Source organism: Cucumis melo, chromosome 10 (genome assembly GCF_025177605.1).
Source record: "Cucumis melo cultivar AY chromosome 10, USDA_Cmelo_AY_1.0, whole genome shotgun sequence".
NCBI lineage: Eukaryota > Viridiplantae > Streptophyta > Magnoliopsida > Cucurbitales > Cucurbitaceae > Cucumis > Cucumis melo.
Genome location: NC_066866.1, coordinates 27,327,133 through 27,354,464, shown reverse-complemented (window position 1 = coordinate 27,354,464; position 27,332 = coordinate 27,327,133). Strand labels below are relative to the sequence as shown.

General features: G+C 34.6%; 2 protein-coding genes and 1 pseudogene across 2 annotated transcripts; 1 reads left to right on the top strand and 2 right to left on the bottom strand.

The window, feature by feature from the left end:
• Positions 1-201: 201 nt before the first annotated feature.
• LOC103499388 (AT-hook motif nuclear-localized protein 1-like) lies at positions 202-2,682 on the top strand. The gene is made up of 6 exons (XM_008462388.3): positions 202-359; positions 510-846; positions 1,233-1,300; positions 1,414-1,545; positions 1,912-2,073; positions 2,181-2,682. The coding sequence occupies exons 2-6, from the start codon at positions 528-530 to the stop codon at positions 2,409-2,411; spliced, it is 912 nt and encodes a 303-aa protein (XP_008460610.2). The 5' UTR covers positions 202-359; positions 510-527; the 3' UTR covers positions 2,412-2,682.
• An 8,170-nt stretch (positions 2,683-10,852) lies between these two features.
• Positions 10,853-11,761, bottom strand: LOC127151189 (uncharacterized). The gene has a single exon (XM_051090612.1). It carries the CDS (start codon positions 11,759-11,761, stop codon positions 10,853-10,855), a length of 909 nt encoding a protein of 302 aa, XP_050946569.1.
• An 8,836-nt stretch (positions 11,762-20,597) lies between these two features.
• Positions 20,598-22,384, bottom strand: LOC103503187 (NADPH-dependent pterin aldehyde reductase-like; annotated as a pseudogene).
• Between the last annotated feature and the right edge of the window lie 4,948 nt (positions 22,385-27,332).

The window sequence follows — 27,332 nt, the reverse complement described above, 5'->3', positions numbered from 1 at the left end:
CAATCATTTCAATGTGTTATTCTAAAAATTTATAGTTAGATTTAATGTGGATGATTATTGGACTAAAAAATACACTATGTAAGCATAGTTGAACCATTATTAATATAGTCTAATTAAAAACAGAAAAACAAAAGGTTTATTTTATATATCTCAAATCTGAATTTGGAGAGTCGGAATTAGCTTAGCAAAAAAGATTTTCGAGCTCAAGTAAAGAAAAAGAAAGTTATATATATATAATTGTAGAAAATAAAAAAGAAAAAGAAATCTGTTTTTGGTCTTAAATTTTGATCTCTCTGCCATCAAAACCACAAACCAGAGCTTAGTAGAACAGTCTCAGTGTTTGTATTTTTACTTTGGAGGTCAAATCTAAATCCCCGTCCATGGAATGGAACCTCTTAATTTCTTCTCTTTTTAAATTGCTAATTTAATTTTTTGTCAAAATTTTCTCGCCTCTTATTCTTTGGTGAATTGAGATTGGAAAAACAAATTGGGTTTTGTTTTAATTACAGACAAGTACACGGATATTTATGACGGGAGGACAAGGGGATACCGGAAATGGGATTGAGGCAGTGGCTGGATCAAATAATCCAAGACAGGAGACGGCAGCTCCACCACCGGAAGCGGGTGGTCCGGCGGGTTCTGCAGCGGAGGCAGGGAAGAAGAAGAGGGGGAGACCGAGGAAGTATGGGCCGGATGGGAAGTTGAATGTGGCGGCACTGTCACCGAAGCCGATATCGGCGTCGGCACCGGCACCGACGGCAGTTATTGATTTCTCGGCGGAAAAACGTGGAAAAGTGCGGCCGGCGAGTTCCTTGACCAAAACCAAATATGAAGTCGAGAGTTTAGGTAATAAATTTTTGACTTAAACAGTGTTTAGTTATTTTGATTTTGAATCATATAGAGGGGAAAAAAAGCTATAGCTACTTTTGTAGGATCCTTAATCATTGTTACATATAAATTCAGTGTGTTTATCTCTATCATAAATAGTGCAAAATTACTAATCATATTTGAAGCAACCTTGAATATATATTCTTGAGACCTGAGGGACAACCAAGGTCGTCTATTCTTTCTATGGTTGTTGCACATGATTAAAGTTTATTAAATTCCTTTTATGTTAATGAAAAAAACTCTAAATTCTTGATGTCAAGTAATTAATGAGGGGTGTGATTGGAAATCTTAATTGTGATAATCTTAATTGAGTTTAGTTATTTTTTCTTCCTATTATATTGTAGGAGAATGGGTACCTTGTTCGGTTGGCGCCAATTTTACGCCCCATATCATCACCGTAAGCAGTGGCGAGGTAGTTTTGTTATGAACTTTCTAAATTTTTCAGCTCAATAATGTTTAATTAGATTAGTCAACACATTTGTACGAGGATGCAAACAATAAGATGTTATATTGTGATATTTTTAGGACGTAACGATGAAGGTTCTCTCATTTTCTCAACAAGGACCTCGAGCAATCTGCATTCTGTCTGCTAACGGCGTGATTTCGAGCGTGACGCTTCGTCAACCCGACTCCTCCGGTGGAACTTTAACATATGAGGTTATAACTTTAACAATTTTCCATTGATACATATATAATTAAAATGAAACAAAACAATTTTTGGAAGTGAATCCGATAGGATTAAACATTAGTTTTGTCATTTTAAAAATTACTCTAAAACATGTAATTTTAATCCTTTCTCATAGTATTAACAAATACAGTTGCAACATAATTGGCATATATAACTAAGTAATTTAGATCCAGTAATTGCAATTTTTTCATAAATGCTGCTATAAACTAAAATATTAATCATAAGATTATTATTTATTGAAGTTATGTTTGGAGTGACTAAATATTTATGTTAGAGTGATTTTAAACATGACAAAGGTGATTTTAACAAATTCAAAATAATTATGTAATCTTTAGGGTCGTTTTGAAATATTGTCATTGTCGGGATCGTTCATGCCGAGTGACAGTGTAGGAACAAAGAGCAGGATTGGTGGAATGAGCGTCTCCTTAGCAAGCCCAGACGGACGAGTTGTTGGTGGTGGAGTTGCTGGTTTGTTAGTAGCTGCAAGTCCAGTTCAAGTATACATATGCCTTTTCCTTTGACTACTCATAATTTTAAACAACAAAACCAAATTTTGTTGTTTGAGCTTAAATTTCTTCTTTGATTACTACTTTTGAAAATGTAGGTGGTTGTAGGAAGCTTTATATCTGGTAACCAAACCGAGCAAAAGCCAAAGAAGTCAAGACACGACGTTGTATTACCGGTTTCTACTTTTCCAATCTCTAGTGTTGAACCCAAATCATTCAAGACGACGACGACGACATCTTCCTTTCGTGCTGAAACATGGTCACCTAATGTAGTTCCAGATTTAAGAAGTCAACCAACTGATATCAATGTATCATTAACTAGTGGTTGATATATATTGTCATTGTATTGTTCAACCATTTGTGACCACATCGTTGTCGAGCTTCTATCTGAGTAGGCATCATTGTTTGTTGTTTACGTTGATGTGGATGATTGACTATTTTTTTTTTTTTGCTTTTACAAGTAGCATTTTAGTTTGTATTCTTGTTTTGACATACTCATGTTTAGGTAGTAACTGAAAGATATATTATTGTCTAGGCTTCAACTAGTTTGATCGCAAAATTTTAGATTCGACCTTTTAATTTAAACTTGATGGATTCAAATTTATGTTTTTCCCCTTTTTAGATATTGTAAACTATGGGTATAAACGGATTAGATTGTTCTTGTGACGCATACACAATGCCTGACCCAACTTGATTGGGATGAGTTTGGTTAAACTCAAATTTTGTAATAGGTGAAATTAAAGAAAAAAAAGAAAAGATAAAAATGGTGTTTCATTCTAAAAATTAATACATGGTAGATTCACAGCATTGGCATTGCTTCTCTGCCGCCTCAACGGCCTCCAAAGGAAACCCAATTAGAGGAATATTCACTAGTAGAAAAAGGGCCTACAATGACAGTTAAATGCTGTCATTAAAGGTTTTCGTGATAGTTTTTTGCAGTCATTAATGCGGGAGTCATGGAAAGTATTTTATGACAGTTGTAAAAAATTGTCACGAAATGCGGTTTTCATGACATATAATAAATGTCACGAATGAAATATTTTATGACAGATTATAACTGTCAGTATTTAGTTACGATGACAGTTAATAACTATAACAATTTACATTTTATGACAGGTTGTAACTGTTATTATTTATTTTCGATGACAGTTAATAACTATCATTGTTTATATTTTATGACGGGGGATAACTGTCATTGTTAATATTATATGACTGATATTAAATGTCATTATTTATGATTTATGACACTTTTTAACTGTCATTATTTAACTTACCATGACTTTAATTAAATGTCAATAGAACTTTTTTTATGACAGTTTTGTTTTTCAATTTAAATGTCATATTTGTGTTTTTAGTCACTGTTTTCAACAACCCTCTTTCTTATTGAATCCTGTATATCTTGTCGCCCTGCCATTACACATACCATTACAGACCAATACAATCACATATGGAAAAACGGTGAACGCTTTAATAGAAAGAAACACACTTTGTAATATCGCTTTAATTGTTGGTACAAATGTGTTTTGGTACGAACAAACTATTTAAATAACTACATTTAAACAAAAAAATTTCCTACCAAACCTTCAAAAAAGCCTATACATCAATGAATTGGCGTAAATATGGTTTCCTTGCTCCAATGGATTGTGACAAAACCTAATAAGATAAGAAAAGGAAAAAAAATGATTGAACAAGACAACACATCCACCCACATAAACACATCACATTCACACTTCAACAACACTTTTTTATCAACACTTCAAATTCAACAACACACTTCAACAACACTTCACGATCAACAACACACATCAACAACACACATCAACAACACACTTCAACAACATAGAGCACATACGTAGCTAAATTACATACACACTTCAACAACACATAAGCGCAAACATCAAATTCAGCCCACAAACTTACCTAAATTACATACACACTTCAACAACAAATAATCGCAAACACCACATTCAGCCCACAAACTTAGCTAAATTCATTACAAAACTTCAACAACACTTCATGATCAACAACACACTTCAACAACATAGAGCACATACACACTTCAAGAATAATAACTTCTAAGCTTAGCTAAATTCAGCCCACAAACTAAGCTAAATTACATACACACTTCAACAACACTTTATGATCAACAACACACTTCAACAACATAGAGTACATACACACTTCAAGAATAATAACTTCTAAGCTTAGATAAATTCAGCTCACAAACTTAGATAAATTACATACACACTTCAGCAACACTTCATGATCAATAACACACTTCACCAATATAGAGCACATACACACTTCAAGAATAATAACTTCTAAGCTTAGCTAAATTCAGCCCACAAACTAAGCTAAATTACATACACACTTCAACAACACATAAGGTTTATTACAACCAATGTCCAATGATTCCTAAATATATGTGTGAAACAATAATACTACATCTTAGACTATTGTAAGCACAATTCGTATCAATAACTTTAGGTTATGGACATATCCGAAATTGTAAGGAATCAGTAAGAGTTGATCGTAATCTGTTCCAAGTAATCGTGCAGTCAACAATTGGACTCGTTTTTCTTTAGAACTCCCATAACTAATCGACCCATCGTCAATGAACTTGTATAGATTCAAAGTTCTTGATGATTCCATACGTGTGTATAGATACCTACGAGTGCATTATATAGGATCTCAATCCAACACTGAATTTCTTAGGGCAAAACTAACAATTTGATTGAAATGAAAATGGCTATACAAGGTAAACAAAGAAGCTCAACGATTACGATATGTATTATCCAGAAATGCAAGCGAAGGAGCTTAACAATTACAATATGAAATATCCAAAAAGGTAAACGAAGGAACTCAACAATCTGAAGTGTAAACGAAGGAGCTCAACAATTACAATATGAAATAGCCAAAAAGGTAAACGAAGGAACTCAACGATCAGCAATGTAAACGAAGAAGCTCATGATTACGATATGTATTATCCAGAAATACAAGCGAAGGAGCTCAACGATTACAATATGAAATATCCAAAAAGGTAAACGAAGGAACTCAACGATCGGAAGTGTAAACGAAAGAGCTCAACGATTACAATATGAAATAGCCAAAAAGGTAAAAGAAGGAACTCAACGATCAGCAATGTAAACGAAGAAGCTCAACGATTACGATATGTATTATCCAGAAATGCAAGCGAAGGAGCTCAACGATTACAATATGAAATATCCAAAAAGGTAAATGAAGGAACTCAACGATCGGAAGTGTAAACGAAGGAGCTCAATGATTACAATATGAAATAGCCAAAAAGGTAAACGAAGGAACTCAACGATCAACAATGTAAACGAAGGAGCTCAACGATTACAATATGTAATTTATAAACGAAAAAGACTATCACTGAAGACTCTCTCTAGAGCTACAGTGCCCACTACTTCATGAAAATTTTCCTCCCCTCATCCTTCTCTCCTCTACCTATTTATAACCTTCAAATTGTCTCCCATTGTAACAAACAATTCTAATAGAAATGTGGCCCCCCCCCTATACAACCGACTTCCATCAATTCTTTACTGTTTTCTATCCCTCCTCTGGTATTGATGAATAATTGGGGGTCTAACACATTACAAAGACATTGAAAGAAGATAAGTTTCAAAGAAACTTATAAAGAGTAACACTATTAACATATCTTACATTATGTACGCATCAAGGCAAGCGGTAGCTATTGGTTGCATAGATGTGAAATCCTTCAATGACTCTATCATTATGTAACATTTTCTTCGGACCCCAAATACGTCATATGGTGTGGTGATTTGAATTGCTGACCCCATATGTTCAACCATTTGTAGTAAGAACCGTAGTGCAACAGGAGCATTTTGAATTGGTGTCGGTGCGAATGTGGTCATATCCTTAGTAAATTCCCCATAGTCCATCTACAAAAGATATTGCAATTAGGGTTAATACAAAATGCGACATGTATATCCTTCAATGAAAATTTCATTACCATTATATTGTCAGTAATGACAAGATCACGTGGTCACAATATGTGTGAACCAACTTCTTGGGACATTTTGTACATCCCTTGCTCTGATGGAATGGGAATTGCACAATCCCCATCCACCACGACATCTACTGCGACTTTAACATTGTCTCCTTTTACATCTGAATCAATTATGGTCCCCCATGCAACGACATGATCTTTCGTTTCAAATGCCAACTTGTACAAGGTTCTAACCTATTTAGAAGACTTTGTCAAATATGTATACCTCACAAAAGTTTAATTACTAAATGAAGTAAAACTTTAGATTCACTAACCTTCATTTTCTCTAACGTCACACCTTTCACCTCCTCATCGTCCTTCGCTATGTTGACCTTTACGACCAAGTCAATGGTAAGGACAGTATACACATAGAACATGTAACCTTATGGATTAAAGGTCTTTAGAAAAACATACCTTTATGTCTTCATTCAATTCAACAACATCCTCTATGTCTTTTTGTGATTCTAAATCATTTGATAGATCTTCCAAATCGTTGACATTTTCAGCCCCTTCCATGGATGATTTTTCTTTAGAACCCATACCTGATTCTTCTTTTAAGTCGCCTAGGCAATCATCCTTTTCTTTCATTTTCAACAATTCGTCCTCTAACTCTTTTATTCTTTTTGCCATTCGATCGTGTTCTTTAGAAGTGGCCTTCTCATCCTCTTTTTCATTTGTTTTTTGTTGTGTTGCGGTATGGAAGTACTTTCTTGGTCACATACTTCCCCATACCGCGAAGTATTCCAGGATGATCCTTACCACCCAAAGCCCTTGTTAGAATATCCTCTTCACCGAAAGCATTAGTCGTCTTTTGGGTGGCTACAAGTTCGTCCTACAAAAGTGCGAAGAATGGAAATTAGTACTTGCTTATACAAAAAAAAGTAGAAAAAAATGCAAGTACTTACTATAAGATTCACCACTTCCTTCATCTCTTCATCCGGAATTTGTCCCTTACGATCCATTCTAGCTTGTTTCCAAACTATGGATTGATCAATTTGATTCGATGACGATGCTTTCTATTTATAGTTAAAACACAAAGTGAACGTTAAAGAATGTGGCAAAAGAGTAACTATAACACAATAAGATATTTAGAATTACATATAATCCTACAACAACTTAAAGAAAATCAGCTTACCAACTCCTCCATAAGATTTACATACCCCTTCCTAGAGGTTCTGTGGTTGTACTTATGTTTCTTCCGCTTCTCCTTCCCATTTTTACTCTTTTTCTTTACATTTCATTATACAAATTTAATCAATTAGCATATGAAGCTTATAAAATTGCAATTCAAATTTAAAGAAGGATCGGAAGCGTTATACTTACTTTGAAGTCTTCCTTCAACCGAGATGCAACAAACTCAGTCCAATGTTGTTGATCTATGAAGGAGTACTCATTCAGCGGGAATTTTAATTTTTCAACATCATCCAAAAATGGCAAGACATATGTTGTCGTCAATTTGTACTTGAATTGACGAAAGCATATGCCAGCGTTCTGGATGATAGTCTTCTTCGATCGAGGGTCTACCACAAATCCGGCCTACATAATATTCACATAACATGTTACATAGCAAAAGAAATGGATAGTGTACCAAACTTCAAATGTTCATGGCAATTGTTACCTCTATTAGTTCAAATATTTTGTCTTTTATTTCCTTTGGCACCATAGACCAACCAGAGTATGTAATGGGAACATGGAACCTTACAGTCGTTCCTATGAAACTCTTCAGTTTCGTTGCATTTTGACCAATTACTTGACCCAACTCATTGTACTCAATCACTAGTTTTTGACCCTCACTCCTAGCACGAGTTATTTCCTTCATTTTAGTTGGACCACGTTTTCTTTTTTGTGTACTACTTTCTCCTTTTTCCTTCGATGTAGCAACATCCTACGAATCAACCATATTTACGATACTGATGTAATAGTAAAAGAAGAAACGATTAGTAACAACCATATCTACAATACTAATGGAATAAGACGAAAAATAATTAGATTCAAAATAGAACACATAATACTTTAACAAATTGTTCTTACAAATGCTAACACCATGATTAACTCATACTAACAGTAATAGAAGACATAGTACTTTAAATATGACAAATAAAATACTTAATAATGTTCGAAGTTGTAAAAAAAGATCTTGAACATGAAATAATTTTGCTTCATAACAGTAGGGTTCGTATCTCGAACTGACTTTGTCCTGCAAATAAAACAACGACGATCATTATCATTAAACATAACCAAAAAAGGACACCCAAAGAGACTTTAATTACTTTACATACCTATGAAAGTCAAGTTGTAACCCATGTGTCTTCACAGTCAAGTCTAGTGTATGTATCCCCACTTTCATCACTGTCAGTTGTTGTATTCCATTTTGAGACTGGGGGGTAGTGCGGCAACATATCTCCAAGGTCATCATTAGCACATTTATACGGAAAGTCTTTTTGTGGTGACATTACAACAACCGACCATCTTGGATCAACAGGATCTGAGACATAAAAGACTTGTTTTCCGTGCGTGGCAATAACGAAGGAATTTGAAGAATGTCCAATTCGGCTAAGGTCAACCAACGTGAAATGAAGATCATCTATTCGAACACCAATCTTATTTTCAACCCATTTTCATTTGAAAAGAACAGTATTGAACGTATTGTAACTAACTTTCCAAATGTCTTCAATGATCCCATAGAAAGACATGTCACAAATCACTGGATTTTTATCCTTCGCACTAGACACCTGCATTGTCGTTGCCACTAACATAATCCCACTATTTTGAACAGTTCGATGGTCATCACGGGACTTAGTGTGGTAAGAACATCCGTTAACCATATACCCTTTATACGTCATTACACCACAATTGGGGCCATGTGCAAGCCATTGTATTGTGTTCGAGACTACTTTTCCTTCGTGTAATTCACACATCACCTATTCAGAAAAGAGTTACATGTTGGGACTAGTAAGCAATAATAAAAAAACAACATGGATGATTTGAAGTATTCATTCACCTTATCTCGTATCCATGCATTGAATGATCGATTATGTTCAACTTGTAGCCACTGTTCATTTTTTGCACTTCATGGGTTTTCAATTTTGAGATGGTTCATATGTTCTCTACAAAATAGGTAATAAATATAAATTATGTGTTGTGAAGGATAATTTAATGGTGTTAGTGTATGATGATAAGAAAGCATACTCTATATATGGATGTACTTCTTCAATGTTCTGTAAAATATGAAGATGTACTTACTTCAATTGTTACATATCAGGGCGGACATAGGTTCCCGCTGACAGCGGTCGATCGATTTGTTTGTCTTCCCTTGAATTTAGTGATCCAAGACCAATTGGATCTAATCTAGAAAGGAAGTCCGAACAGAATTGAACAGCCTCTTCACATACTTGTGCTTTTGCAATGCATCCTTCAGGTCGATTTCTATTACGAACAAAACTTTTCAACACTTTCATGTATCTTTCAAATGGGTACATCCACCAAAAATATACAGGACCACAAAGTTTTGCTTCTCTCACAAGATGAACAACGAGATGAACCATAATTGTGAAAAAGAGGGTGGAAAATACTTCTCAAGATTACATAAAGTCATAACTATATCTTCTTGCAATGCATCAAGCTCTGATATGGAGAAACTTTTAGCACAAATCGCATTGAAAAAAAAAACACAGTCTACTTATAGTGTATCTCACATTCTTCGGTAGGATTGAACGTATTGCAATTGGAAGCAATTGTTGCATTAAAACGTGATAGTCATGCGATTTAAGGCCATTAAGTTTTAAGTCATCCAAAGAGACAAAGAATTCTAATATTTGATGAATACCCTTCTGGAATTTTAATTTCAGACAAAGTCTTACAAAACTGATACTTCTCTTCTCTTGACAATGTATAACATGCTGCAGGTATGTAAGTTCTATTACCTGTAACCATTGGTGCCAATTCTGGTCTTATATTCATCTCCACTAGATCAAGTCTACTATTCATCTCATCTTTACTTTTGCCTGGTATATCAAGCAATGTTCCTACTATATTCATGCATACATTCTTCTCAATATGCATTACGTCCAGACAATGTCATACATGCAAAGTTCTTCCAGTATGGTAATTCGAAGAAGTCTGATCTTCTTTTCCAATAATCATTGTCACCTTCGTTATTATTCTTGCCACACTTCTTCCCACAAGAAAATATCATTTCTTTGAGTTTAAAGTAGATGGCCTCTCCTGACAAAGGCTGTAGAGGATTTCCATGCTCTTGCTTACCATCAAAATTCTTTTTCTGTAATCTATAAGGATGATGTCTTGCCAAATATTTCCTTTGTCCCATGTATACATTTTTTTCCCATGTTGTAGTCTGATTGAAGTAGTCTTTTCTGCACATATTGGACAAGCCTTAAAACCTTTGACACTACACCCACATAAATTACCGTATACAGAAAAATCATTGATAGTCCACAATAAGACGGCTCGCAAAGTGAAAAATTCTTCTTTATACAACCGAACCCCTTCTTCCCATAAAATTTTGAGATCATCAATTAAGGATGCTAAATAGGTGTTGATATCATATCCCGGTTGCTTCGGACTTGATACTAACATTGTTAATATCAAATGTTTCCTTCTCATACACAACCATGATAGAAGATTGTATATTGTAGTAATAACTGGCCAACAACTATAGTTCGACGATAAATCTCCAAATGGGTTAATTCCATCAGTCGACAAACCTAAACAAAGATTTCTTTATTCTGACCCAAATGTTGGCCACATGTGATCTATCAACCTCCATGATGGAGTGTCAGCTGAATGTCTAATAATACCATCGACTTTTCTATCTATCGCATGCCAACGCAAGTTCTTAGCATTCTCTAAGTTCTTAAACATTCTTATAAATCTTGGAACTATTGGAAAATACCACATTTGCTTGGCAGCCACTCCAATGTGTTCCTTCGTTGAGTTTTTATTGATCTTCCACCTTGACAAACCACACTTAGGGCACTTTGTCAAGTTTGCATACTCTTTTCTATACAAACAACAATCATTAGGACATGCATCAATTTTTTGGTAACTCAATCCTAAGGCACCTAGTGTTTTCTTCGCTTCATATAAAGAAATTGGTATTTCGTTGTTGTCAGGTAGGAGATCACTTATTATGGACAACAATTCAGAGAAGCTAGTGTTACTCCAACCATATCTAACCTTTAAGTTGTACAATCTCACGAGGGCTAACAACTTTGTGAATTTCTTACATCCTGGATATAAGGGTTTCTTTGCATCATCAAACATAGTATCAAATGTATTGGATGTATTACAAGATTCATCATGAGCGGATTGAAATATGCTTACTGTATTAAATAAATCGTCGTGTTCATAGTTTTCATCGACTGTATTTTCCATTTTCCTGCTAACGGTCTTTGAGTTCAAATCTTCACAATGCCAGAACCATATCTTGTAACTTTTATCAATTCCATTGGCATACAAATGATACCGAACTATTGAAACATTCTTAAGTAAACGATTCACGCATTTTAGACATGAACATCTTATCGAATTAGAACCTTTGGCATGAGACAACCCAAATTTAATAGAACTTTCAACTCCTACATCATATTCTATAGACATTCTATTTTCCATCATCCATGATTTGTCCATTCTGTAGATGTTACAAATACCAAATCTTCTATAATTGCCCTTTACACAAACCTGGATTACAAAAAAGAGATGGATGATAATTGTAGAAGAATGTCCAAGTGAAAGATTCATTAATGTATGACAAGGGTAAATATACATAAATATTAAAACAAATAATGAAATAATAAATCTAAACAACATTTCTTAACAATAATGCACCAAACACAATGCACACCTCAAATAAAACTGGTGATGATCATGTCAACCAATAAGCCACTTAACTATAGTATTTGATATCTATAAAGATCCAATATATCTTTGGTGCAATCTTCCTTTTTATCAAGAAAACATACAACTCCTTTTATAGTTGCAATTCAAGAAAGCATGTGATCGCCAAAACAAACTTTAAACTAATGTATCCATTCTTTGAGTAAACTACTAGATCGTCAATTTAGGGCACTAATAACGTTTCCCGCTATCGACTCCAAATTCAAATAACCCAACACCATAAATTATAAACATCGATAAACTCCACACTCATGAAATTAACATTAGGACATATGTTCTCCGATGTCTTCTCTGTGTTTTCGCCCTATGCCCCTTAACTAATTCGTAATCAATATTAGTAATACATAGGATTCACAAATTTCACATCACAATGTCTGTCTAATCATATTCTAACAAGCTTTTTAAAAATAACTATACAAATTTTCAAATTCTTAGTTTTCAGAACTTGACAAAATTTAGAAAATTTTGTTAAAAGTATATAACTATACAAAATAATATTTATAGATAGAAGTTTGCGTAAAATGAAAAATTTAATGGTTATCAAATGGAGTAGTAGATTTTAGTATTCACTTTTATTTGAATAGTCGGTCAAAATATAAAATAAATATGTTTCAATCTTTTTTTAGTTTTTAAATTTTAACTTGATTTTTTTAAAATATTATTAGAAGATAAACAACATACCATTAAAATTTTGAGACAAATGTAGAGTTTAGAAGCTTAAATTGCAAAATCCTGAAAACCAAAAATCAAGATTTAGTTTGGGTAACCATTTGATCTTTTTGTTTTTAAGTTTTTTTTAAAAATTAAGCTTATATATATTACTTTTATCATCAATAGTTTGTTTTTGTTATCTATATTTTATAAATATTTTAAAATTTAAAACGAAAAAAAATTAATTCTCTTTTTAGAAACTAGCTAAAAATATCAAATACTTAACCTAAGAAATATGAAAATAAGAAATTGTGAAAAGAGTAATACTTAGATGCATCAATCTTCTCATCACTCTTATAAAAAAAAATATATTTTTTACAATAGAACTAAAAACAACTTTTTACGTGGCAAATTGGATAATTCAATAAAATATAAAACCCTAAATGTATTTAAGTATTTTTCTTACAAAAAATAAACACAAATTTTAAATAACAAAACTAAATAATAAAACAATTAGTAGTTAAATTTATATAATAATTAAACAAGTAGTAAATAATTATCAAATAACCCCTCAAGATTATTAACATGGTTTAAGTAATTTAATAAATGGGATTTATATATATATATATATATATATATATATATATATATATATATATATATATATATATATATATATATATATATATATATATGAAAATTTTCTTTTAATAAAGAAAATAAGAAAGAGTAACAGTAAAGAGGTATTAAAACCTGGCTATGGGCTTCGGCGGATTGGGCTGGTTGGGCATCGGCGGAACACTGGGCTTGGCGTCGGCAGAACACTGGGCTTGGCGTCGACGAAACAATCGAAACACTCGGGCGTCGGCGGCTTGGCATCCGTGGAAGAATCGATCATCGCCGGCTTCACGTCTGCGGAAGAATAGGCCGTCGACGGCTTGGCGTCAGCGAAAGAAGGGGAAGACTACTAGTCAGCGTCGGTGGCTTGGCGTTCGCGGAAGAATGGGATTTTTACAGGCCGGTGTCGGGCGGCTTCGTCTGCGGAAGAATCGGAACCCACTCTCGCGTCGCCGGCTTTGCGTCTGCGGAAGAATCGGAAGCCTAGTCTCCTCGTTGCCGGCTTTGCGTCTGCAAAAGAATGAAGCTTGTAGTCGTGGTCGGCCGTTGGCGGAAGAATGGGAAGATGGCCAGGTCGCGTGTGGGGTTGTGAATGAAGAGAAAAATTAGGGATTTGATGTGTTTTTTTTTTAATAAAATTGGGTTTTTTTTTATTTTAATAAATTATATTAAAAAAATCATATACCCTTTTATGACACTAAATAACTGTCACAGAAAACAATATCCGAAAACAACGTTTTTTTCTGCCAAAAAAGCGCATTTTCACATATTATGACAATTGTTTCTTCTCTCCTCTCAATTTTTTCTTTAGAAATGTCATGGAAAATCACTTTTCTTGTAGTGTAGCATATAGCAAATATATCGGGCGAAAAATCACTCACGTGTAACAAAGATTATTCGTTAGGGTCTGCAATCCATCAGCAGTCAACAAACTTGTTTTTCCTGCATTAAAAGGGCATGCTTGTCAGTAAGAATCTGTTCCCATGTCAAAAACCTTTAGAGAAGAAAAAGTTCAAAGGATACATCATACAACCACCCTTAGAGGAAATAGAAAAATGCAAAAAAGAGGTAACCAAATATACTTACATATTCAGCATACTGAAGTGCTTCAATACTAGTCAATGATGACTTCAGTGAACGGAAAACTTCATGAGTACACAAAACTCAACCACAAAAATACTCAAACAGCATAGCGTAGTTGATCGCCAATAAGAAAACTAAATGATAGCAAACACTTCTCACCAAGAAATAGAGAGGAAAAGGAAAATAATATTTTTCCTAAGATCAAAATTAAACATGAGTCATATATGTGAAGTTTGTATATTGGGATACACATCACATCCATGTTTAATAAGAGGTCTACAGAGTCTAATTATATCATGAAAATGACCTAAAATGCTGGAAGAAAGCACGTAATCTCCTCCAAGGGCCTCCATCACTACCCCTCATCTCCAAATATCTCTTCAGTTTCACCTCAGTAATGAGGGAAAAATGAATCCTAGAATCAGGTCATAACAAGCATACTGTTGGAGTAAATCAAGTGTAGAATACCTCTGGAAATATTGTAGTCAAATGATTTTCCTAATCAGTTAGGGTAGGAAGTTCTCTAGGAACTAGTGGGAGCTTTCCTGCCATAAAATCCTGCAAAAAGATATTCCAACCACACCTTGATAATTAATACCAAAAAAATATAGATTAAGATGAATAGAAAGGAAGAGATACACAGAAAGCTTAGACGATTATGAAAGATATGCATACCCTGAAGGACATTCTAGAATAGTCAATATATTTCTTTTTTCGATATATGAAATAATTGGAACATCAAGAGCATAGCCAACATACTTCTCAAATCTGCATTTTGACAAAATGAAATATTACAAGAAATTTTTATGGCTAGGGCACCAAGACGCTGCAAGTAACAAGATAGAACAAAGAACTACTATCTCATAAAAAGTATCATGTTGTAAAAAAATTAAGATATTTTCTATAGAAGACAAATATTCCTAAATCAAAATCACAGCAGCAAAATGAGAACAAACTTGCGGCGGTGGAGAGAGTTAGAACAAGGACAGGGTGGAGTCACGTTGGCAGGTGCAGGGTCACGGATGGAGTCACGAACTTGCAGCGATAGACGGAGTTAAAGCCACCCGACGTGCGACGGTGGGATTGGAGCCGTTCGACGTGCGACAGTGGGAGTTGGAGTCGTTCAACGTACAATGGTGGGAACTAGGCCTGTAGTTTAGATGATACCATTTGGAGATTTTTGTGGTGAAAGGAAGAGGAAAGAAAAAAGATCGTGGTATGGAGAGAGAAAGGAATGAAAATATGGGGGATATCTTTTTTTTTTTTAGAAAAGATTTTTTTTTTTATTTCAAAATAGGTAATACTTGACATTTAAAACATGTCAACTTAATAAAACTATTCTTAAACATTTTTAATGTGTCAAGTATAGGAAAAAATTTGAAAAATTATGCATTTCTTAGCTTTTTTTTATTCTTGACGTTTTTTCATTTTACTTGACAGTTTTTATTAAAAGCATCAAGTATTTCTAGACTGCAAGCGTCAAGTAAACATAGTTTTGTAGTATTGATAAGATGTTGTCTAAACGGTAAAATATGTGATAGTTATAAGACATGAGGGGTTATACCCAAGTAGTCTCTAATAAGTGGTATAAAAAGTCATGTCTTTAGTTTAGCCTTGTTGATATAATCCTAAGGTCGAAAAAAAGTGTAGTGGAACCTTAAAAGTAGTCATGGTATTATCCATGGTTTAGTTTTACTGAATAGGCAGTATGCTCTAGAGAGGAGTCAACCTAGATAAAAGTTAAATGGATGGATGTCTATTTTAGGGGAGGTTTGGTTGAAACTTTGTTCGAGGGGAGGATCGTTGGGAATTCGACCAAAGTCCTACATTAGATAAGGAAACTGATCATAAGTACATAGGTGCAACTTTAGAGTTATGAAAAATATTTTGAATCAAATGTGGAATTTAGGATGTTTTGATTCTTGTTTTTGTATGACTAAATTAGCCACTATAGAGCCTTAAAAGCTTTTGTAGTATATGTAGTCTTCTAGTACATCAAGTGTATGTAAACATGAGATTCCTCAATGGTAACTTAGAATAGTCAAATTTCTTTATGGTCTTTAACTAGTTCCTTAAAGTTTGATGAGGAAAATTTTTTAACAACATTGTAAACAATATCTCGAGTAGTGAAGTGTTGATATATATGTTTACTAAAAGTGTAGGGTTTGAAGTTTATTGTGTGATTATATGTTTGTATGTTAATGTGAAAGATTTATGTGATACAAATTTAAATGTTAGTAATGCTATAAAGTTATCATATATTTTGCAGTGAAAGATTTATGTGAGGCTAATGTAATGAGCTTAGTATTATTGAGAATGTTTTGATTTATGTCAATCACACATTGAATACTATTAAAGAGATTTTAATAGTTTGATGGTACTCTTATGATGCTAGTAATGAGCCTTAAGGAAAATAAATGATATGGTGTTTCTCAATATGAATATGCAAAAGATTATAGAAAGAATCACATTTTTTATAAACTGTACAAGACGTGTTGTTGCATATGTTATGAGATGATTGAGTATATATATACATATAACCCTGATTAAGATTATTTCCTTACTCTTTTTCATTTATTAAGATATCTTAAGGTTACAATAGATTTTGTTTTGCATTGTATTTGTCTGCCTTACGAAATAGGTAGTGTATGTAAATCGTGTAACTTAGAATGATGAAATGAGCTTTACTAGTGGATATGTGTTCTTATACAGAAATGTATCATTGTATGGAGACGTTAGTATGAATGACATAGAAGCCTAATGGTAGGTGTACCATTGTGGGGGGCCTCTATACCAGTATATCTGTATTGAGATTCTTATGCGACCATAGGGTATTGCCAAGAATAGTGTGTTATGGCAAATGAAGACATATTTGTCTGAAATATGCAGCTGTGAAATGATAGTTAAATGAAAGAATTTTCTTTTTGAAGTATGTGAGTTCTGAGAGGAATTTTGTATATCATTTCTCCAAAGGAGAGTAATTCTAAGACTTTCAAGAAGTATAAGACTCAAACATTTGATGGTTCATAGACCTTTTTTGGGTGGTCTATTGCGAGAGATTTGATGGACCATACCCTTTTCTAAGCGGTCTATTGCGATAGACTTGATGATCCACTTTTATGGGTGGTCTACTGCGGTGGACTTGATGGTCTATAGCCACGTGTCTGTAGTCCTTAAATGGATTTGATGGATGAAACTAAAACCTTTGAAAATTCCATAGTTGTTTGGGTGGTCCTATTATGGACTTGATGGGTAACTGTAAATTCTTCATAGCTTAATTTTGAGTGGTTTGTCTTTGACAGGCTTGATGAAGTTGGTCTTAATATGGACTAGTTGTGAAGTTTTCATAGTACAGTTTTGAGTGGTCTATTGTGATAGACATGATAAAGCAATAAACGTGATTGTGAAGGTGTGACCGCCTTCTATGAAAAAGTTTAAGGATATTTTTCTAGAGCTTTCACGTTAACTCAAGGCTCTATGTTCATGGTCTTAAATAACACAATTTTCAGTTGTCTATTGTGATAGACTTTATTGCAGAATCGATGGAAAATTAAGAAGTAAAATGTGTTGTGGGGGTCTCAATCGTAGTTATTGAAAATTCAAAAGGTAGCTTACTTTCTTTAATTAGATTGTTGTCTCACCTTACTAGCGTCAATTCAAATAGAAAGATATTAGGGGTTTCAACTAGAATAGCCTAAATTGGTATATTATTTTCAATAATGGGCATTTTTCACTAAGAAATTTCAGAAAAGTCCTAAATGAGCTATAAAATTTCATAAATGTATGACCCAATTTACCTTATTACCCATTTCCATTAAAAATACAAAATAAAAAAAATAAAAAACATAAAAAAAGGAATGTGCAGGGGGGTGCGTGAAGTATGGTAAGTGATTAATTCTATTATGTTAAGTGATTTATTAGATATACTATGTAAATATATGATAAGTGATTAATTCTATTATGGTAATATTATAATCAAAATTATTCCTTAATTAATTTTGGTGATTTGTTAAAAAATTCTTTCCTATCGATCTGTCTCACTTTCCAATCCCTTTTTCCGTCCATTCTTTCTCTCGTTTTGTATTGTTTTCATATATTCCACGTAATTATAGAATATATTTAACGTTCTCTGGTATATATAATGTTAAGGAAAACTGAATATGTTTGCGATGTAGGGACTTTGATGAAATAAATGAAAGGTTGTGTTTCCTATTTGTTAAATTGGTTTATGTATTTTATTTCAAATATTCATATTATATATAATAAACAATAAGTTATGTTTGAAACGATAGTGATTATATATGAAAGGTAGTATATTAAATATAAATTTTTCAGAAGGAATTACATTCTTCTTTGGTCGACTAACTGAATGTTTTATATTCGGTTGGAGGATGACAACTTTAATTTATGTGTTATCGAATATATGCAATAGTATATTTGTAACAAATCACATAACATAAATGGATTATGCAGTAGTATATATGTAAGAAATCAAAGAAAATACTAACTGGATCGAGAAAAAAAAATAAAGAAAACGATATGAAACATGAAAGAAAAAAAAGCTGAACTATATGTGTCACTAAATACATGTTATTGTATATATACATATCTATATATTGATAACATCATCTGTGTATGCAGTGATATATAATGAAATTCAACTAGAATTTATGTATTGTTGAATATATGTAGTAATATATATGTAACAAATCACCAGAACATAAATATGAATAAGATGTATATATCTGATAAATCACATAATAGAAGTAGATTAAACAGTGGTATATAAATGTATATATTGTTCACGAAAACTTTACAAAACAAAAATATGAATAAGATGACTAGAACATGTTGTAATTAAACAAAATATTAAGAACATGAAAGAAAATATGTGTTTGTATTATTGGATATATGCAGTAGTATATATAAGTAATAAATCATTGAATATAAATGTATTATTCAGTGGTATACAATAGTATATACGAATGACGGGACATTTAATAGAAAACCTATATCGAACATGACAAAAAGATGAATTGAACAATAAAAAGTTAAAACAAAATATGACAAACGTGACCAGAATATGCTGTAAACAGACATGAAAGAAATATATGATAAAAATCATTGGAAGGCGCGGTAATTAAACAGAAAAATGAATAACATTCCAGAATATATTAAGAACATGACCGAAAGATATTAAGAAACTAATTTTAAGACGAAACAGAAGGGAAAAAAAGATACGAAAAATAAAGAGTAAAAAAGACTAACCGAATATTCTGAACCAAATCGAAAGGGAAGAAGAAAGAACAATTTTTTTTTGAAGTAGAAATCGAAGAAGAACGACGACACCGAAATTGCTGATTATGAGAATAATACTTTTGTTTTGATTATGAAATTGAAAATATTTAATTTGTAGAATAATTAAAAATACTATTACCATATTATATAATAATTTATACCATATATGGTTATTAATTAATAAAAAATTTGCATATTAGAAGAGATTTTATTTGATAATATTTGCAAATCTAATTTTGAATATAATTAAAATTGTATATTAGCTATTAGCATAAATAAGTAAGTAATAAACTACATAATAAATTCAATATAATATAAATAAGAAAATATTTTGTATTTAATTTCAAAAATCATATATAATTAATAATTATGATAAGGTTATAATTGTCCTAAAAATATACGAAATTCTAATCAAGAAAATAAATTTTATTCTAGGACTATAGTGAAATTTCCTAATGAAACTAGGTCTTTTCTCTAAATCTTTCTTAAATTTATTATCACTGCAACTCGAGACCTCTTGTCCACAAGTACATATAGGTGCCAATTGAGCTAAGCTCATGTGCTGACATCACTGTACTATTTTATAATCAAGGTTTGAGTTAGAAATTAATAATTGTTATTATTTAATAAATTTTATTATTAAAAAACAAATATTATATATATATATATATATATATATATATATATATTAAAGAAAAGATTTTGGGTGCGGTATTTTTCCTTTTTGCCAAAAGAAAAAAAAAACCTATTTACTTTCTCTACTTTCTGCGAGAGATTTTCCTTTGATTCCATTCCTTAGCTTACTTCTGCGAGTGCACGTTTGAGTTGGGAAAGTTGTGTTAACCTTGGGGAGCAACCAACATAAATGATTTAGCACCGAGGTTGCGCCGAATTTTGCTTTCAAGGCAGTGGCTCGACATGACACAACAAGGATAATCAACGTTGACATTTATTTTTCGAACAAGTACATGAATGATCAGAAATAGTTAGAAAGACAAATTCTTAATCCATCTATCTTGGCATCAATTATTACAATATTTCTATTAGAAATTACAAAACGAGGAACTTATTCATTGAAATATATTGTTGCTTTGTACCAAGTATTATGTTATTATAATGGTAGAATGCCAGGATCATGAACCATGAGAGATGCACCATTATGAGTACGTGTAAGATTCAATATCATTGGAGCTGCTTTCATAGCCCTATCATAATTCATCATACAAATGATTGATTATAAGTATACGTATTCATTTAAGAGAAACGAAAAAAGAATAAAAAATGAATAGTATAAACTATAAAGTATGCAATTGATTTGTGAGATATATTAAGAGGCCTCCTTTTGGTAGTAGTATATATAAACATGGATTTAGGTTTTTAAAAAGTTGATAGAAAATAATAGATAACGAATTTAGATTTAGTGGTGAAAGAGTTTTGAAAAGTTAAAATTAGCATAAAAGCAGATGGATAGAGAAGCAGGTAAAATAATTTAGATTATAATGATACCATTTTTGAGGAGTTTGGAATTGAGAAGAAGTATTGCCCAATAAAGTAAATAGCATTTCCGTATTAACAACGCCAGGATCCAATGTCACAATCGTCATTCCACCTCCTACCTCTTTTGCTACTGATTTACTTAACCCTTCCATCGCCCATTTTGAGCTACAGTATGGCGATGCCTATGTAACAAAAAATAAAACAATAATAATAATTCAATTCACATCCTCTTTTGACATCGAATCAACCTAAATTTTGAAATATGTAATCGAAGCAAAACTCCAATGATGGGTAAAGATTAGAAAAGCAGATGATCATACCATAGGGACACCGATTGTTGCCATAACAGAAGACATGTTAACAATAATGGCTTTGTTTATAGGAATCATGAGAGGAATAAAATGGCGTAATACATTTGCGGTGCCCTTTATATTTATGTCGATCACTTTCTCAAACTCTTCTTTAGGGATCTCCCAAATCTTACCTTTCTTATTAATCACACCCGCATTATTTACTGTCCATTAAAAAAAGAAAATATATAAAGTACAAAATTATTTTAAACAAATTAAATTAGGGAGGAAGAACTTAACAAATTCGATACCAATTATATCAGGAACTCCAATTTGTTGTACCACAATTCGTGCCATCTCCTTAACACTGTCGTCGCAACTCTGCCCACAAAAGCAACATCCCTAATTAGTTTTACATGTATAGAGGTATGTATGTATATTTTATGTTTGTAATTGAAAAGAGAAGCGTAAGAATGAGTGGAGCAGCGAGGAATACTATTTTGTTTTGTAAGTGTAAGCCTTTTAGATCATCGGTAGAAGAATAGATCGATCAGTAGAAAAGAAAAGAAAAGTGAAAGTGATCAGAATGGTTTTGATTGAAACTACCACATCAATGTTGAGAAGACAATGGTTGTGTGGAGAGATATTGAGGAGGTGTTGTTTAAGTGAATTAAAGGTTAGTTTGGGAACGAGAGCAACCGATAATAATATGACCAAACTTTGCTAACTCTATTCCCAAAGCTCTTCCCAATCCTTTACCAACTCCCGTTATTAAAACCTTCTTCATTCTCTCTTCTTCTTCGATTCAAATATTTAATCATTTCCCAAATGCTTCCTTCATCAATACATTCACAGTTATAAACACACAGTACACATTTTCATGCTTTCACACTGTATTAATTGTAATTTTAATATTTTGTTGCACCCGATTTTGAAAATCAAACAAATATTGCTAATCAATACTGACATTTTTGCTTACAACTAACTTCTTTTTCTTTTCTTTTTTTCTTGTCTCTATTTAACAACAGTCACAAAAATTATTATTTGCTTCAAAAATAAATAATGTTTGAAAATAATATGTGTATTGAAATAAGAAGTTTATAAATTACATGTAATTGTGTTTTTCTCTTTATTAAAAATGTTAGTAATTTTCATACCTATATCAAACCAGTAAAATATTAACGACGCATGTAACAAAGTCCATGAAATTATCAAATTTTTAAATATTTTAGGTTTGTTCTTTCCTTTTATCGTCTTTCTTCTCCTCTTCCTCTGTCATTTGATTTTTTTTTATTTTCATCGTCTTTCTTCTTTTCATCTTCTTTTCTTTCCAAACTTTTATTTGGTTCAATATCGTGTATCAAATATAAAAGATCAAAAAAAATTTCAAACTGTTATTTATTTGGTTGTTCAAGATTGTGTACTAAATATAAAAAACTTGAAAAAACGAAAATATACAAAAAAAATAGTCAAATCTAAATGATTGTGTGCAAAGAATCTTAAAAAAAGATTGTTTAGATTTGAGTAGTTAAATCTAAATGATCGTGTACAAAAAATAAACGATCGTATGTAGACAAATCTAAACGATCGTGTACCACAGAATCTTGAAAAAATAAACGATCGTGTACCACAAAATCTTGAAAAAATAAACGATCGTGTAGACAAATATAAAAGATTGTATACCAAAACAATTTTAAAAAAATCGTTTAGCTAAACCTAAATGATGGTGTACCAAAGAATCTTGAAAAAAATCATTTAGATTTGACAATCCAAATCTGTAACGTCCCGAATTTTCGAGGTAAATTTTATCTTTTTGTGGGGATACGAAATTTTTTTGAATTTAATGTTTTGTAAATTGCTATAATAATAATATGATATTTAATTATATTATTAATATTATTTATTATTATTATTATAATTTATTATTGTTATTATTACTATTATTTAATATTATTATTATTATTTAATATTATTATTAATTATTATTATTATTATTTAATATTAATATTATATTATTATTTAATATTATTATTAATTATTATTATTATTATTATTATTATTATTTATTTTGTTTAATATATATATATATATAAATATGTTTTTAAAAGAACCCTAGCGCGCGCACGCACCCCCAGCCGCTCGTCTTCTTCTTCTCCCTTCCTCGCCCGACGGCCGCCCGACGGTCTTCACCTACAGCCGACCACGCCGTTCTTCTTCTTCTTCTTCTTCTTCTCTTTAGCTTCTTCACCCGACAAACACAGACGCCATCCGCACGTTTTCGTCAACCGACCATTCCTGCATTCGCACACCGAATCGGCATCCAACCGTCTGCAGCCGACATCTCTCCCTCTCCTTTCGTCTTCGCCACCGTCGACGGTTCCTCTCTCCTCATTCCGTGTTCCCGACGCAGCTCAGAACACCGAGGGGAGCTACTCACTTCCGCCGTCGACGTCTCTCACTCGAACGTTGTCGGGTGGAGCAAAAATCCAGACCCGAGCCACGAGCCGCAAGCCGCAAGCCAAGCCGCAAGCCGAGCCGCGAGCCGCAAGCCGAGCCATGATTTGAGCCGAGTCGAGGACCGAGCCAAGCCGAGCCGAGGACCGAGCCGAGCCGAGCCGAGGACCGAGCCGAGCCGAGCCGAGCCGTAAACTGATCCAAGCCGAGCCGAGCCGCGAGCTGGCCAACCCAAGCCACGAGCCGAGCCGAGCCGAGCTGGACACCTCCAAGCCAAGCCGAGCTCCCTGTTCACCGAGCCACCTAAGCCATATTTTCCTCCCTCCACTTCGGGTCACGGTGAGTCTTCGGTAAGGATTGTTTTTGATGAATTCCCTAATGTTGCTACATCCGATTCGAGTTTGAATATTGGAATAAGATTTGGTCCTACCTTTCATCCCTTAAAGGTATTAAGGAGTTGACGTTCAAGTTCTCGGGTTCCGCGGCAGGCTTGTTTGGAGATAGCTTTCCTTTCCTTGGGTAAGTCAACGGATGTCGCTTAGGACCATTTAAAATGACTTCTACTAGTGTCATCGATTAAAACCTTCGTGTTTTGGTTTAGGTGGATCCGTTGAGCGTGGACTCGATCGAGGGGCATAACCGAGTATCAGGTAAGGGTCTTCCTACTACTGGACCTCGGATCGAGGCTGGAAACGTAGTAATCCACAGGGGATTACACGTTAGTAACTGTACCGAATAAATGTATGTGTGTTGACTTTTAAGTATTGTTGCTATACTCTTGTCTGATGTAAAGGTAACGCGACCGCTAGTTGTAGCTCGTGTGCTACCGGGTGTAAGGAGTTGCTTGTGGATAGACCCCGATGCTGGATGTTCGGTATAGTGTGGTTATGTTAATAGGCTACGATGTAAATTGGAATTGTATGTCGATGGACCTGGAAGTTTACGGTTAGGTACGTGGTAGTTATTGGTCTGGACATTTATCATGGTGTTGGTCGGGGAAGGACGGTGAGTCCGATTTTGATTGATTAGTTGATTGGGTCTAGGGGTTGCCATAATGGTGTGCGAATTGGAAACGCGTATAGCAACTAAGGGTGTAGTTGTTTAAACCTATACTATCTGACCGGCAAAGCCTATGGCGAAATTGTAATATGAGTGTTGATGAGGTATGACTGTGGTAGACGGTTTAGTATGGACTGAGGGGTAACGGTTAGCTTCATCTATGGGGTAGTGTACCTTACGGATTGTGCATCCTACGGGAGCACTAGACTGATATGTGCATCCTTTGGGAGCACTAGACTGATATGTGCATCCTTCGGGAGCACTAGACTGATATGTGCGTTCTACGGAACCACTAGACTGTTATGTAGGGTACCTCTGAATAGGAAGTTAATTGTTGTTCCCTAACGGGCCCAGTAGTGGGTCCCTTACTGGGTATGTTTATACTCACCCTTTTCTCTTCTTAAACTTTTCAGGTAAGGGCACAGCGAGGGGCAGACCGACGAGAGGCAGGAAGGATGCGTGAAGGCCATATGGATGCGTCTGGTTTTCTTTATTGCTTCCGCTGATGTATTTTGTTAGAATATTTGGTTTGTGATTTTTGAACTGATGACCTGAGTTTTTATTTGAAACTTTTGTGACTGTGATTTAAAATAGGGTCCGAAACTGTTTTTTTGTAATATTTCTAACGTTTTAAGAAATCGTAACCGGTCCGTTATAAATTTTGTGTTGTGTGGTCGAGTCTTAGTAATGAGTAGTGACCTCAGCTTAGTCCGGAAAGTTGGGTCGTTACAGTTGGTATCAGATCCTAAGTTTTAGGTTCTGTAGACTGACTTATAATGTGAGTCTGTGTTTTGTGTCCTTATGGCTAAAACGATCCTTGCCACTCGTCAGGTACGCTCTCATGAAAGTATATGTATAACTCTATATGCATTATCTTACCTAAGTTAAACTGCAAAGTTAATTACCATTTATGACTAAAGGGATCATTGGTGGTTGTTAGGGAAATGCCGCCAAGGAGAGGTGCACGTAGGGGTGGCCGAGGAGGCCGAGGAAGAGGAGCAGGACGCGTTCAGCCTGAGGTGCAGCCTGTAGCCCAAGCCACTGACCCGGCTGTGCCAGTTACTCATGCGGATCTAGCTGCCATGGAGCAGAGGTTTAGAGATTTGATTATGCAGATGCGGGAGCAGCAGCAGCCTGCCCCAGCTCCAGCGCCAGCTCCAGCACCAGCTCCTGCTCCAGCTCCGGTTCCAGTACCAGTTGCGCCCCAGGTTGTGCCGGATCAGTTGTCAGCAGAGGCTAAGCACCTGAGGGATTTCAGGAAGTATAATCCCACGACATTCGATGGGTCTTTGGAGGACCCCACCAGGGCTCAGCTGTGGTTATCGTCTTTGGAGACCATATTCCGATACATGAAATGCCCTGAGGATCAGAAAGTTCAGTGTGCTGTCTTTATGTTGACTGACAGAGGTACTGCATGGTGGGAGACTACAGAGAGAATGCTAGGTGGTGATGTGAGTCAGATCACGTGGCAACAGTTTAAGGAGAGTTTCTATGCGAAATTCTTCTCTGCTAGTTTGAGAGATGCAAAGCGGCAGGAGTTCCTAAACTTAGAGCAGGGTGACATGACAGTGCAGCAGTATGATGCGGAGTTTGACATGTTATCCCGCTTCGCTCCCGAGATGATAGCGACCGAGGCGGCCAGAGCTGATAAGTTTGTTAGAGGCCTCCGATTGGACATTCAGGGTTTGGTCCGAGCTTTCCGACCCACTACTCATGCCGATGCACTGCGCCTGGCAGTGGATCTCAGTTTACAGGAGAGGGCTAACTCGTCTAAGACCGCTGGTAGAGGTTCAACATCGGGACAGAAGAGGAAGGCTGAGCAGCAGCCTGTTCCAGTGCCACAGCGGAACTTCAGATCAGGTGGCGAGTTTCGCCGCTTCCAGCAGAAACCTTTTGAGGCAGGGGAAGCTGCCAGAGGGAAGCCGTTGTGTACCACTTGTGGAAAGCACCATCTGGGCCGTTGCTTATTCGGGACCAGGACTTGCTTTAAGTGTAGGCAAGAGGGTCATACAGCTGATAGATGCCCGTTGAGACTTACGGGGAACGCGCAGAATCAGGGAGCAGGTGCTCCACATCAGGGTAGGGTCTTTGCTACCAACAAGACTGAGGCTGAGAGGGCAGGCACGGTGGTGACAGGTACGCTTCCAGTATTGGGGAATTACGCCTTAGTTTTGTTTGATTCGGGATCGTCACATTCTTTTATTTCTTCCGCATTTGTGTTGCATGCCCGCTTAGAGGTAGAGCCCTTACACCATGTTCTATCAGTATCTACTCCTTCCGGGGAGTGTATGTTGTCGAAGGAAAAGGTGAAAGCATGCCAGATTGAGATAGCAGGCCATGTGATTGAAGTAACG

Bases quoted from the DNA above. Each gene is read 5' to 3' on its own strand.
- LOC103499388 (XM_008462388.3), top strand. From the start codon at position 528: ATGACGGGAGGACAAGGGGATACCGGAAATGGGATTGAGGCAGTGGCT. The intron at 847-1,232 runs GTAATAAATTTT...ATTATATTGTAG, and splicing joins ATATGAAGTCGAGAGTTTAG to GAGAATGGGTACCTTGTTCG. The intron at 2,074-2,180 runs GTATACATATGC...TTGAAAATGTAG, and splicing joins TAGCTGCAAGTCCAGTTCAA to GTGGTTGTAGGAAGCTTTAT.
- LOC127151189 (XM_051090612.1), bottom strand. From the start codon at position 11,761: ATGGACAAATCATGGATGATGGAAAATAGAATGTCTATAGAATATGAT.